Raw genomic sequence first — 15076 nt, 5'->3', positions numbered from 1 at the left:
AAGCCTTGTTGCCACACCACAGTACATTGTCAGAATATTGTTGGCTAGTACTTGGTACGTAATCTCAGCTTCCCCCCAAATCAGGAATTCACACATTTACTTAGAAATAGTATTGAACAGCCCTGAAACACATCGGGTTTTGAACAGCTTCAAAGTGGAAACATAAATAATTTCTCTTTTTCCATGGACAGAGGATAGGAGGAAAGGGGACACTATCCTCAAAAGCTCAGCCCTGACAAAATAACTGCAGTTAACTATTCAGTGAATTTAAAACCTGACTGATATGTGATGGTGGATTTTCTTGTTCCACAGAAACTAGGACAAATGCCACTCCTTCTATTGGTTATCCTAAAATGAGAAAAGCCATTTATGGAGCCACAGTGTATGCGAATTAAATACTTAACTTACATTATGCCTAAAACTCATCAATTTGTAAAGGCAATGGAATGCAATGCAATGTTGGTTTTTTTGGCTTGTTTTGTTTCTTTTTGGATTTTGGGTTTGTTTTTTTTTTTTTTTTTTTTTTCTATGCCAGCCAGTGCTCTCACCTGTCAGTCAACCATTTATTTTCACTTTTCCATCAAGGAGCCACCAGAGAAAACAGCAACAACTGGGTGTGTCTTGTTAATGCAAAACATGAGCTGCAGGTTGCCCAAAGCCAGATTACTTACCAATTGTTCACTTGAAGGATGGTGAGTCCCGTGTCTTGTGCCAACTGCTTTTTCTGTTCTTCAGAAGGGTAAGGGTGCTGCAAGAGAACAACAAAAAAAAGATAGATGTGTGCACATATACCCCGGGCAGATAGTGTAGTGCGTATCACATGTCAGGTGCGATGCTAGGTGCTAGGGATTCAATAAGAAACACATACGCTCTGTAAAAATAGTATGTGTATATCAGGCAATATTTAGGCTATTTTGTCAATAGCCTCAGTGTCTAGTGAAGATACAGTCTATAATTAAAGGTAAAAATGCTGAGGTGTGTCACTCTTATTAATGGAATACTACATCATCTAATTAATGGCAGTAAAAGACAAGCCAATTACAAAGATTAGTGAAGTGTATAAATAGCTACTTAGGATACTTGCAGAACCTTGATACTGAGTTTATCCTTTAAGGGTTTATTTGTCGCAAACACGGAAAGTTTAGAATGATCTTCACTGTATAAGATTAAAATAAGGAGAAGCCCTTTTTGATGACATAAAATCCTATCATCTTGATGTAATATATTCATAGAACCACAGACTTCTAAAGCTGAACCATTTGGACCAACCATCTCAGCTGAGGTCCCCAGTAGTTAAGCACTTTGTCAGCATGACATTTTCCCTCCAAAACACCATATTGCCAGATGCAAATATCAAAATTAGAGTGGGTGGATATTTTTGAACCACTAATCATTGCAGCTCTTCTGAAAAGCAAACAAAGGACATTCAACCAAAGTTGGTTTCCATATCTGAATGTCAACACATGCTGGGATTCTGAACACAGGCCAATACAAGGTCAAAGACCAGCATATTTTGCATGCTAAGAACAAGCCCAGCCATGTTCCTCATGAGTTAGAGTGGATAAAAAAGTATTACAGGATTAGATAATAAAATGAAACTCATACCCTCTTGAAAGAATGTTTGGAATTCTACTGAAATTAGTTTTGGCACAAATACTTTTTGTTCAGTAATGAACTATATCTAAATCTGAAATATACATTTCTAAAGCCTGGGACCTGGTATCCATCTATGGACACATTGACTAGCTTGGAACTACTGCATCCCAATAAATTCTCCCCAGATAAAAATTGTTCTAATAGTCAACCCTCTATTCTCTTATGAATGAGAAAGGGCACCCTCAACTCTCAATTTAACTATCTCTACCATTGGAAACTAAATTCTGGTCTATTGAATGTTAATTAACATAGGTTTTAATCTCATTAATAATGTCTGATTAGATGCTAAGAAGTCTTGTTAATGACCACTTTAATGCTATTATAGGTAAGTTTAAATATGTTCTATATCTGTACACGTGGGATTCGTTTGTGGAGAGCAGAGATGTAGCAATTTTTCCCATAAGCATTGTCTTTGATTGTCACTTAATCAATAAATACACAATTAGAATAAGGCTTTGCTTTCATGGAATATAGTGCCTTTCTCTAAAGAGCTCCAAGTATATTACAGGCAGGATGGTAATTAATCCCCATTATATCCCTTTGAGGGACATAAATGGAATCTATGGTCCGTCCTGTCTTACAGGTGAGGAAACTGGCCAGGGCAAGGCATGGTCAGCAGCCACATGACTCAGTGATATTTCCTGCTTCCCTTCCAGTGTCTAAGCCTCACCATGACTGAGGGATGTGGCAAATGCCTTTCGTAATCTTCATTCTTATGCCCTCCCCAAAACTTTCAGACTGCTTACCATGGCCTGTAAGGCACGCCACCACCCAGCCCTGCCCACCTCTCAGACTCTGTGGCCTTTTCTTCGCCCCTGCTCCACTCCTCTGTCTGACCACACAGTCCTCCTTTCTGTTCTTCCAACACACCAACCTTCAGTCCCTACCCTTCAGTCTCCTGCTCCAGTGTCACTTTCTCATCTCAGCTCAAAGGCCAAGCCTTACCCACCCAGAGTCCACCAGCCCACCTTACTGCCCTCACATCGATCTTTTCCTTTTCTCCCTAACGGCAGAGCCTCACTCTCTGAAACACCTGTTCTGATGATTTGTTTCCTTTCAGAGTGCCTCTTCTCACCCATAGAGAAACTCCAAAGTCCATGACTTTCTCATTCACCATCCTCAAAGCCCAGCCTAGCGCATAACAGGAAATCAGTAAGTATCTGGGAAACAAGAAGGAGGCTATGTCTTGCCATGATACACAGATACTGTCCACTCAGATGCAACATCAAAAGGTATAATAAAACTTTTTTTCCACAGCCCACAGGAGGTGTAAACAATCCAACTTGAGATCCACAACGCTACTTTCCTGACTTCGTTCCTAACGGTGATATCAACCCACTCTTTTCAAATAACAGTATATAAATTTCAAAATAGGCTAAGATCATAGGTGACAATCACCCTACACAACATAATGCCAGTAATCACAGGCAAAATCTCATGACTGGATACTGAGTTAAAGGAATCCTCTACCCTAAGGTTTAAAATATGGCTCCTGTGGCATAAAAGTTTGCCGCACAATACAAACCGTATGAACCTCTTATCCAGTGAATAGACACTGATTTAAGGTTTGATATATAGAATTTCTATGTCTACATTAGTTGAGGAACTGTTATAGGCATACATGACCCTGTAGAGTGTATAAATTTATGCTGCCGCTCACTAGCTATGAGATTTTAAACAAGGGACAACTTTTCTAATCTTCAATTTTGTCTTCTGGAGTTTAAAGACCCGTAACAGTTAAAAGTTACCCAGGCTGGCAATTCTTACAGATTATAAGCCTGATTTTGAAATATGCAAATTTTAGCATCCAGCTGTTGGGCACTATTTGCCATCTAAAAGTATAGACCCATGTACACAAGTCGTTTCCAATCTATAACATCTTCTGTAATTTGCTTACAGTTGTTCGGGTCCTGTGGAAATCTCTTCCAGCGACTTTCAGTAGAATTAATAAATATGTCAACAATCTCTATTCACTGTAGCTGGATGGCAATACCTTTTGCCCTGCCTCGTTAGTTGTGACTTAATATTATGACCAGAACTGGATAAAAATTAATATTTATGCCATTTACCTTTAGTTACTTTGGAAATTGAGAATTGTCACAGTCATTTATTTGTGCTGTGTTTTCAAGAGTATTTTTGCATGCCTGTTTGTAAGTTTTACACCATTCTTACAAAGCAAATGGAACTCACATTTTATTTATGCAGGTGGTGTCAGGAAAATTCTCTCTGTATCATTAAAATTACCTGAATCATTACAGCTTCAAAGAGCAATCGATGGCCCTCAAAATTTCAGCACAAATTTAGGTTGTTTCTTCACATCATGCAGTTTCTGATTTCATAATTTAAATATCATGAAACGAGAAAGTTCTTTTTTTCCTCTGTCACTTTTCATGTGATCTGATTTTAAGTAATTGGAACAAACTGTGTCTAATTTCATGCAGCATAATTGCTAGGCAGCCTCAAGCTATGGAGACCCAGCACTCCATCTCCATTAAACAATTTTCAGTCATTCAGGATATATTTTTTTTAAATAGAAGTGAATGAGCCTGGATGAAATTAAATGCCACAATAATCTGGTCATTGTTAAGGGGGAAAAAAGGTGTCAACAAAATTCCCTAAGCCCTTGTCTATGGTAGGGAGATTGAATTTTTTTCTTTTTTTCATAGTTCCTCGACTGGGTGTCCCACAAACTTTTAATTCCCTGAAGAAAAAAAATCCATAATTGCTAGAATCACATGAAAGCCATGACTTCAGGTAGCTAATCCACAGTCAGCCAAAAATTCACAAAGGAGTAAGCTTTTAACTGAAACCCAGTATCTTTAAATGTCTTAAATCCTATGCATCTTTCTTACACAAGCTTTTTTGGACAGTATGAGTTATTCCTTTGTAGACTTGAAAAAAAATGACTTGACAAAAACCCAACATGCCAGGAGCAAGGCTCCTGTAAAACATTCAAAATCCTGTTGTGTTATGCCCACAGGATCGTAAGATGGGCAAAGGTAGACATCAGCTTACAAAAGAGATAAAGAGGAGGACATTCTAGGAAGAAAATGGGAAATTCATTCCAAACCATTGCAACCAAGAGCCTAGGTCACCCCTTGCCTTTCTCCTGAACACCTTTGCTATTAACGGCAAGGACACTAGTTTAAGAAAGATCAGTAGGTTCTTGTGAAGGGAAGATGGGTTGCACTTGGCCAGACGCACCAATCAGCCTAATCACTTTGGGATATCAAAGCAAATTTGACCACAGTCCAATAGGTAGTGACAGGAGACCTTTCCTTTGTTGTGTACATTAGCCTCATGCCATTATCTCTTAAAAGCTTAATTATTTGCAAACAATTGATCAAGATGGGAATTTGAGAAAGGATATGCAAGGGCCACTGGGAGAACTGCAACGCATTAAGAAAGCAAACAAAATTACCTTTAGATCTTACAATAAGAATTAACGATTGAGACGGGAGAGCGAGGCAGGGCAGTAGCTACAAGGGTTCCTTCTCGAGTGTTTCCCATTTGATCTGCATTAACACCTCAGGAATGAGTGAAAGCCATAAAAGAGTGATTATGTAAGGGTGAAGCTGACCCTCCCTTCCAGCATTAAACCTGCACACGTGTATTGGGCTGGCTTCGCGGGGGAGAGAAGAGGTGCTGGACTCAGTGGGAAAAGACGTGGCTTGGGGGTAGTGGGGGACAACTCACAAAATGATCATCCGTATTTCAGCAATCAATGCCCTGACTTCTCTCCAGGGTAAGTCTCTTGCTGACATAGAACCCGTGTGTCACTCTTCCTGTGTTTCTGGATCTGAAGTGCGACTTCTGATGATTACCTAGTATAGCAGTGATTGCTTAATAACCCCATCAAAGAATGAAGTGATCCCTGGAGTATGTATCCTGTGTCATAGAAATGGTTAAAGAATGTCTGACGAAAATCTAAAAATAGCTTACATAAAAGTGAAGTCTGAACTGTCATTTTATCAGCCCCAAAGAATAGAAAGCGACAGAAAGAAAATGGCAACTTGCTAAAAAGAAAGTTACGTCTGCACAACTCCAATTTTGTTTCTTGAGGTTGGGATGGGAGGGGGGTTCTGACACTGGTTATCTGGTATTTACAAGTTTACAGAACGTTGGAAGAAAACTTATTTACTTAAACAATCAAGCAGACCGTTTCAGATGAGTATCGATGGCAAAAGAAAAAACTCTTCAGTACACAGATGGAAAATGTCCAGTCTTATATCTTAACGACATCCTTGACCAAATGTACTCCTTTCATCAAATTTTCCACCCTTGACTGCAAATGTGGATGCCAAGACAGTGATGAACTTTATCTTATCTACCCTGGTAACCAAGTTTCAATAACGTTCCCTCCCTGCCTGCCTTGCCCACTCTAACAGCACATTGTAATGGCAGCAGAAAATTTGAAAATAATCCTGTACAGAGCTCACTGGTGAGATAATGGAAGGCTACGCTGCCCCTTCTCAAACCTCAGATTAGTAATTTCTTGTGACACAGAACTGCCTCTATCCCGAAACTGCAAAACAGCTATAACAAAGCAATAGAGGTGGAAGCAATTTTCAAGCAAAATGTTACATGCTATACTTTAAAAGGTATGGGAATAGGTACCGTGGGAGCTGATCTAACAGGAGGAATTATGGCAACTGTCCAATATATCCCTTATCAAGGCAATGTTCTGTTGCTTGGCTGAATATGTTGGAAGAACAATTTCGGAACTTCTTTTATCCTTCTTCCTCCAGCCCTTTGCCTCCTCCACAGCTAAGTTTAATGCATTAATATAAGTTGACCTTGAGCTAAACTCTGGTATGTGATGGAGAGATACTCCCTTTAAAGAAAAAAAAAAAAAAATCCACCCTATGGCTTTTAACCATTAGATCTCCGTGTTCTTTTAAAACTTCTACTGAGTTTTTGACACTAAGGGAATATTGTGGTTCTAAATTAAAATAACTAGCTATATCTTTGACCTCTCAGGAGATAAGCAGAAACTTGCTAACCGAATGTATTTATATTTGTTTAATATAATTTTTTGCCTGTAAAAACTTCTCCCACTTTACGTAAACTTGCAGCCATTTTCCCCTTATGCATTGACTATGAATAGCTTACACTGTGACAATTACATTGATCCAGGATACTTTTTTCCTTTAAAAAAATCCATAATGCTTCCCTATTGTCTTTCAGCTTTATGAATTAGTTTTACTGTTTCAGTGAATGCTTTTTTGTCTTTTGACTGCACATTATCAAAGAGACACTTTGTGCCTCCCATTTGCATTACAAAAGCAGGGCAGCGTGCAGTGGAAGAACACAGCCTCTGCATGCATAGCAGTTGAGTCCTGCATGCTAGCTCGGGCTGGAATCAAAAGAAGAGGCTCTGGCAGTACTGGCGAAGAAGCCAAGAACATTTGGAGCATCATCAGGGAAGTCGCAGGACTTCGACCTGCTTTTTAATTCTCCACCAGCGCTCCTAGATTGCCTGGTTCTCGGATTAAATGTGCTCCATCGATTCCCAGCGCTTGCTTTCTCTGAAGCCTAGTCAAGCCATTTTCCAGACAACCCCTCCGATAGCAGTTATATGAAGTTGCTGGGGGAGTTATGCAAGTAGGGAAGTCAGGTAGGGATTTCTAAACTTGATCTTATCCCATGAAAATGACAGAAGCGTGGAAGGAAAAGTTGAACACCGGGTAATATTTCATAGCAGTCTTTACTTTTGCACTAATGAGACTATCTTTTATGATTCACAGAAGTGACACCATGGTTTCACAGTCCGTTGTAAGGGCCTAAGACTACAATACCTTGCTTGTCTCATCTCTTCTGACCTTTTAATTTCTTATAAATATAAAATAAAAACACTAAACAAAAAAGACAAATACCAAAAAAAAAAAAAAAAAAGACAAATACTTATACTAAGGGATTTCACAGTCTTTCACATTGGACATTTTCTTTAAGTTGCTTGCAATTCTATAATAATGACAATGTTTTAGATCTATTCTTTATTAGCTATGTATGTGTTACAGGAGTCTTTTTAAGTATATGCATTAAAGCATAAAATTTAGACTGTAAATTAGCAATTACTTATACCCTCCTCCTAAAAGTATTAAAATTCATGAAGAGTGCTAAAATTATTTTGAACAGTTATGATTATTAATGAACTCCCTGAATATTGATTCTCTTAGTAGAAGACCACGGCTATAAAAGGAAACATGAAAAGGCCAATAAGAAAAACAGAGTGGGAGCTGTAGGGGCCTGGGGGTGGGGATGGAGGGGAAAAGTCATGCTTCACTTTTGTGACCTCTTCAAATCATTTTAAATCACAGCTCATTTGAACTCTTACTGTTTGTCAGTCAGACAAACACATTACATGTATTATCTCATGTACTCCTGGTGGCCCCTATGAGTAGGGACTATGCTTAGCTCCATTTCACAGATGAGGAAGCTGAGGCCCGGCTAGGTCAAAAAACATGCACGACAGCTCACAGCCACTTAGTCCTGGGGCCAGGTCTTCCCTCCCCTGAGTTTCTGCACTTGGCTGTGCTCCCACAGATGTTTCTTTCCCAATCTCCATTCCCCTTTTTAAGCTACATTAACACACACACACACACACACACACACACACACACACACACACACACACATCTTATAATGGAGCATGAACCAAGCTCTTAGCTGTGGTGAGCAGTGACTGAATGTTTCTCCACATTTTAACAGCCATGATCTGGGAGAGTGTTGCTGTTCTCCTTGCCACAACCCCCATCTGCATCCCCATTGCTTCTGCCTTGGAGGCAAACATCAAGGGGCAGAGTTGGAGCCATGGGTGAAAGGTAATTCCCCAGAACCTTCCCCCACATTTTCTCTCCATCAGCATCTGTCCACAGCACCCATCCAAAGGGACTTTATTAATAGTAGCTTAGTAGTATTAGTTAAAAGTAGTCGTAGTAATGGTTACATGAATTAAGGAGTGAGGATGTATCAGGCGTTGTTCCAAATGTTTTACATGTATTAAGGCATGTAATCTCACAAAACCTTATGAGGTAGGTGCAACTATTACATTCATTTTACAGATGAGGAGACTTGGACACAGAATGGACCAATAACTTTCTCAAGTTCACACAGCTGGTGAGCCATAGAGCTGGGATTTGAAAGTTGGTGGATTTGAAGACTCGCCTCCGAACTATTTTGTATTTAAAATGATGGGTGGAGCCATCCCACTCACCCCTCATGGGTTAATCATGAATATATATGATGATTCCTACTCATTTTATGTGTAAGCTATTCTTTTAAGGTGTGTCTTTTACTTCTATGACTCGGTTTCTAGATTTTGCTATGAGACACAAAACTCAGTGGAACTAATACATCTCTCACTGTATTTGTACTTGTAACATTGCTTATAAATACAGGAATAAGGGTGGTCATACGTGAGAATGCTCTTAAGGGTCATAGAAACAAATGCCGACTATTCCAGACAACTACACTACAATATCCGTTAAACTGTCTGCTTTGAAGTAAATCGTTGTGTCGGTTTGGAAGTTTGTGGGGTCTTTTGCCAATTAGTTTCATTTCTTATTTGATTCTTAATCGAGTACGAGTAAAATTACATTTGGAACCATTGCATTTCAGTAGATTACTAATAAAAACACACAAATGCTATTCTCACTCACAATGCAACTAGCCTTGTTCTGTGTGCGCAATATATATTTGTTGTATGAATGAATGAGTGCTATTGAAGTTAGGGATACCCCAAATGCCTCAACTAGCACTTATAAGTAGATGGCTTCGGGTAAACATCGGAAAACTAACAGCCTTATTTCCACAAATATGCATCCTTCTCACTCAGCTCTACAAATCTCAAACCAGTACAGGTTTTATTTACTTTATTTAACTGACATTTACATAATGCTTACTCTGTGCCAGGCAATGTTCTCAGTGCTTTACAAGTATTCACTCATCTAATCCATATAACAAGCCGATGAAATGTTTTTCCTTTATGTTGCAGATGAGGAAACTGAGGCATGGAGTCTGTTACTTGTAATTTGGATGGAACCCTAAGCAGTCTAGTTCAGTAGCCCAGGCTCCTAATTATTGTGTTATCTTAGTAGTCTTTCTTAGCTATAATTTCCCTCAAAGTTTCTCCAGAATCCACTCTATGCTGTTGTCAGGCTTATTTGTTACAAAAGTTCCCTTCCCACTCTCCAACTGCAATGCAATGAAATTCAAGTTCTCCATCCTCTGGGAGCTCAGCACAGGACTGAAAAAAGGATAAAGGAGATTGCTTCCCCCGAGAACTACACAATAACAGATAAAACAAAACTGTGACACACCATACTGGGCCACTTTTCTGGGAGGGAAAAAAAAAAAAGTTCAGGACCCATTTACACAATAAACTCTGAAAAAGTGAGGATCTTTTCCAATGTACATACAGTTCATCTCTACATTTCAGAGAGCATACCAGCTAAGAAGAGATTTATCCCCAACCTGGAGAACACTTTTCCACTTTAAGGAAGAAGAAAAGAAAAGAAAAGAAAAGAAAAGAAGAGAAGAGAAGAGAAGAGAAGAGAAGAGAGAAAAGAAAAGAAAAAAGAAAAGAAAGGAAAAGAAAAGAGAAAAGAAAAGAAAGGAAAGGAAAAGAAAAGAAAAGAAAAGAAAAAAGAAAAGAAAAGAAAAGTAAGTGTTTTGAAACCATTAAGAGAAAAGAAAAGGAAGATGAAACACAATGATACCATTTTGGAATGAGTCTGTTAACAGTAATTATAATTTGCTTTTACAGATGCCCTGTCCAGCATTAAATATTCAGAAAAAAATCCTTGTATGAAGAATAAAATATCCATAAGGTAGAAGCAAAACTGGTATATCTGGTGAGAAGATTTTTGAGAGAGAGTACTAGAGATAGGGAGAGAGCAATGAAGATTCCGTGCTGCTCCCCATATGACTAAAGACCCCTGGAACTGGTACTCATTCTCTAGTGCTAATTTTCCCACTTAAATGACAGTGATGGTGTAGCCTCATCTCATTAGAGATCATTGTCCCCAGTAGACAGTTGTGTTTATGGGGGACTCTGGCTGTTCCACACCTGCTGATCAGGTTGCTATGTGATCATGGCTGCATACAAACAGCAGACTCGAGCTTGCTGGGCTGGGACTGATGAGCCCCGGCTAATTCAGGGGTGATTATGTAGTTTACTGGACCACTAAACCTCTTTAAGCTTGTAATTACTGCCTATTTGAGTAAAGAACATTCAAAAGCAATTCACTGCATCATGCCTGCCACAGCTGGAAGCAGGCTGCCAGCAGTCTGTGGGGACATTAAAATCTACAGGGACGTGGATTGAAGCCCAGCTAGCAGACACTGTCAGCAGCACCGCAGCCAAGTACGTGCACATTCCCTCTCACCTCTCCTGACCAAGCTTACCATTAAAGGTGCAATGAAAACTATAGAACAGCCATAAAGATGACAAATAATGGAATCTAATGGTACAAACTACATTTTAATGATTTCCCCCCCCCCCACTTTTGTAAAGCTAAAATTTAAAAAGTCTTTTCAAATGTCAAGAGAGAGAGGGAGGGAGACAGAGAAAGAGAGAGAGAGCACATGTGCTTTAAATAATACCCGCTGCTGAGATTTACTGTATACTTGCTACAAGTTCCATCCAAAACAAAAAACAAAAAAAACTACCAGCTTGAAAACAAAATACCCACCTTTTATGCTTTCTAAAAGAACCGAGATGTATAGTCATTTTAGATCTCTTCCACCCACTTAGCTGCTGTGTTTATAACCTTAGCCGGGAAAATATTGTTTAGCTAGTTGATTGACATTTTCTAAAATCACATGTGTAATTTGTGCTGTTAATGAATTAAAATGCCGTTCAGACACCTGAGTGAAATCTACTTTCAAGAGTCAGAGAGGATTCAAGACAAAAATATATCAGTATTTGTCAATGTTCTCATTTTCTTTTGCTGTCACCTTAACAACTGCAGTCCTTTTGTATAACAAAAGTGTAAAACATGCTTTGCATTGCTGCTGGTATAATTATTACTTGTCTCTAAGTAACAAAAAAAAGACTGGAACTTAATGAAGGGGGATTAAGTTAATTTCTTTTTTAGCTAACAGTTTCCTGTCTCTTAAAATGTAGACCTTGGTGAATATAATGTTCAGGGAAGGAAAATTAAGCTTTTTATTTCACGAAAATCTCCACTTTGGAATATTGATATTAAAATATTAAGATGATGTTTATTCTTTAAAAGTATGTAAATTTGGTATTAAATAAAGCCACAGAAATCCTCTCTGACTACTCCATCCAAAGTCCACAGATCCAGGGGGTTTATGTGTTATCTAGACATCATTCCTATTAATATTCATTAGGTGGGTCTGCTTGCATTTTTATAAGCTGTGAGAGAGGCAAAAGAAACAATCAGAATTCTTTAACACACAGGCATTATCAATTCAACATATGCCAAATAGCAGAGCACCCAGATCTGAAGTTAAGATTCAAATGCAATTTACCTTTACTAAGCTAATTTTCATGAGAACTCTTTTCCCTTCACCTATTGTAGTCTAAGCTATTTAATTATCTCTATTCTCTGTAACATACACTTCAATTTTTAATTTAAGAGATTATTCAGCACTATACTTTATCTTGGTTAACAACAAAACCCTTATCTTGCAATCAAACTGAAGAGAATTTCCCCTTAAGAAAAAAAAAAAAAAAAAACTAAAAACTTTAAATTGTTTTAGTAATAAGATTACCTTTATCTTTATGAACCTTCTTAAGCAAACCCTTTTTAACTTCCCAAAGCATTTGCTGATGTGAATTCCCTGTCTGTCTCCACAGTAGATTATAGAAGAGGGAGGAATCTTAGTCAAAATTTGGGCAGGTCCCAGTATGCTTGCTCAGTTGTCCAATCTAACTGGGCAGGGAAATGCTGGCACACTGAGGGCGTGTTTCGGTGAGGGAGGAGGTGCTCACACATCTCACAGATGTTCATGGAACATCTTAGGTCAGTGGGAGAAAGAGCTGGACCTGTCGTTGGCAAGATTACAAGACAAAATTGGCAGAAATAAAGGTATTCAATGGAAGTTAACTCGAAGGCCAGTTTGGGGTTTTTATTCTTTTTTTTTAGGATTTGGAGTTTGGGTGGTCCCTTATATCCCTTATGTTTGTACAACACTTTACATTTTCAAAGAGCTTTTATTATATTTTATCAGATTTGAGCCTTGCAATTACTGGCAAAGGTTGAAAGGACAGATAATGTTGCCTCCATGCTATGTGAGAAAAAACAAAACTCAGAGTGGACGCATGGCAGGTGACGTGGCCAGGAAGTTGTGGCTCTTGGACCGGGAGCCCGGGCCTCCAATATTTCAATCTAGTTGTCTTTACACTCTACTGAAGCTCAGAGTTTACCTTGTTAATGATAAAATAGAAAGCTGCAACCACATCTGTCAGAAACCTACTGTGAGTTAGTGGACCCAGCCTGTTTTAATGTGTAAATGGGCACTGTTCTTGACCCATGAGGAAACAAAGAACTCAAGCTAAAGCCAGACCAAGGAGAACACCTTTCAAATTGCCTGTCATCATTTCTAACAAAACATATAGAAGTAATCTAACTGGTTATGCTAAAAAAAAAAAAAAAAAAAAAAAAAAAAGGCTTACATAATGGTGTTTGCCCCTTCTAGAACAGGCTTTTGGAAAAGAAACTCCCTTACCCACTGACTGGGTAGTTTGTTCCTCTTTGAAACAACTAGATAGTTGTTTCAAGTTATTTCTTTTTGAAGTTTATTTATTCATTTAAAGTTTATTCATTCAAGAGAGAGAGGGGCAGAAAGAGAGAGGGAGAGCAGGCTCTGCACTGTCTGCACAGAGCCCGATGTGGGGCTTGGATTCCTGAACTGTGAGATCATGACCTGAACCGAAGTCAGACGCTTAACCCACTGAGCCACCCAGGCGCCCCAGTTTTGTTTTATTTATTGTGTCTTTCTCTGTCATTTCACGTGTGACATAGGTTGCTAATTACATACACATGAGGCCTCATTTCCCCCTTCCTCAGTTACTTTCTAAGAGAACTTAGACCCATGTGGAACCCATGGAGCACAGGAGAGTGGTCATTAGGTCCCTTTCTGCTTCAGTGATATGGTTACACCCTGACAAAAAGCAAATCTAATGGAAAACATTTTAAGAGCTATTGGTTTCAAGAGGTGCAGTTAGGTGTACTGATTTAGTTAAAAAACTGCAAGTTAAGTCCTGGAACCCACACTAACTGTGTGAGCTTGATCAAAGCATGAGGCTCAGTTCTCGGAGCCTCAGCTTCCTTGTTGGTCAAATGACCATGACAAAGCTAGTGGCAGTCAGATGAGACAACATACGTCAAATTGCTCAGCAGAGTGCTTAGCACGTATCTAGTGCTCGGTCAACAGTGGCTGAATCTGAGATGACCCTACAGGTTGGGCTAATCTATGTAAACATGCATAAAATATATACACTTCTCAATTTGTAGGGAAGAAGATTGGCCTCACTAATTCTAGTAGTTTGTTTCCCCTAGTGCTAAATCAGGCTCTTTTTTTTTTCTTCTTCTTCTTTTTGTTTCTTTCTTTCTCTAGGGTTTAACTTAGATTTTAACGTTTTCCTGCAATTCTCTTAATTTGGACAAATTCACAAATTCTAAAATATCTACAGGCAGGGCCAGCCTCAGAGGCAGTCACGCACAAGGCCCCCTACCTAGAAGGGCCTCACACCTGGTTTAATGTGCTGCTATCACCATCCAGAAATTCTTCATAATTTTTAAAGAAGCCCTGCATTTTTAATTCGCACCTTCATATAGCTGGTTCTGCTAAAAGGAAAGGAGGTTATGTTTTCCCCATCAGATGTTTTATACTCAGCTATTACCCCTCCTGGGTTTATTTGAGCTTCACTGAAGTAAATAAATAATACTCTGTTCTTACTAAAAGAGTGTAAAAAAGAAAACACTGAAAAAGCAAGATACAGGATGCAAGGCTGACAGTGTAGATGTGCTCAGGCCTCAGACAGATGAGTAAGGACACTTAAATGACCCTCCAGTGGCCTTCAAGGGTTCACACACTCCTGTAAGTGCCTAAATCACCCTTGGGGACTGACTGGGGCACTGTGAAAATATCCCATATTATAAAGTCTATAGAGAAAAAAATCAATAATCCGGAACCTTCAAGGTGTGAGGCCCATTCTGGCTCCCTGGACTTAGGGATGTTGAGAGCCTTTGTCTTTTGGTGGCTGGAAGTCAGAAGTGGCAATCTGCCCACCTTCCTTGGCAGGGGATGAGTGCCACATTTGGCAGAAAAGTGTGCTCTCGAGAAAAGGGAGCAGAGAATCTTTTGGCCTGGGCTACAGCTAGGATAGATCAAGAGTGAGAACTCGCCCTTGCATGCCAACCGAATGCCGCTGTAATTAAAAACA

General features: G+C 39.2%; 1 protein-coding gene across 2 annotated transcripts in view; it reads right to left on the bottom strand.

Moving 5' to 3' along the window:
• Positions 1-15076, bottom strand: part of MEIS1 (Meis homeobox 1) — a 137733-nt gene that overhangs the window by 23225 nt on the left and 99432 nt on the right. For both annotated transcript variants that reach the window (XM_042932485.1, XM_042932484.1), the window contains exon 9: positions 672-748. In XM_042932485.1, coding sequence (XP_042788419.1) covers positions 672-748 — 77 coding nt within the window. The remainder of the gene's footprint in view (positions 1-671; positions 749-15076) is intronic.

This window comes from Panthera leo, chromosome A3 (genome assembly GCF_018350215.1).
Source record: "Panthera leo isolate Ple1 chromosome A3, P.leo_Ple1_pat1.1, whole genome shotgun sequence".
Classification (NCBI taxonomy): domain Eukaryota; kingdom Metazoa; phylum Chordata; class Mammalia; order Carnivora; family Felidae; genus Panthera; species Panthera leo.
The sequence above is the reverse complement of the archived record's forward strand: the minus strand, read 5'-3'. Positions and strand labels throughout refer to the sequence as shown.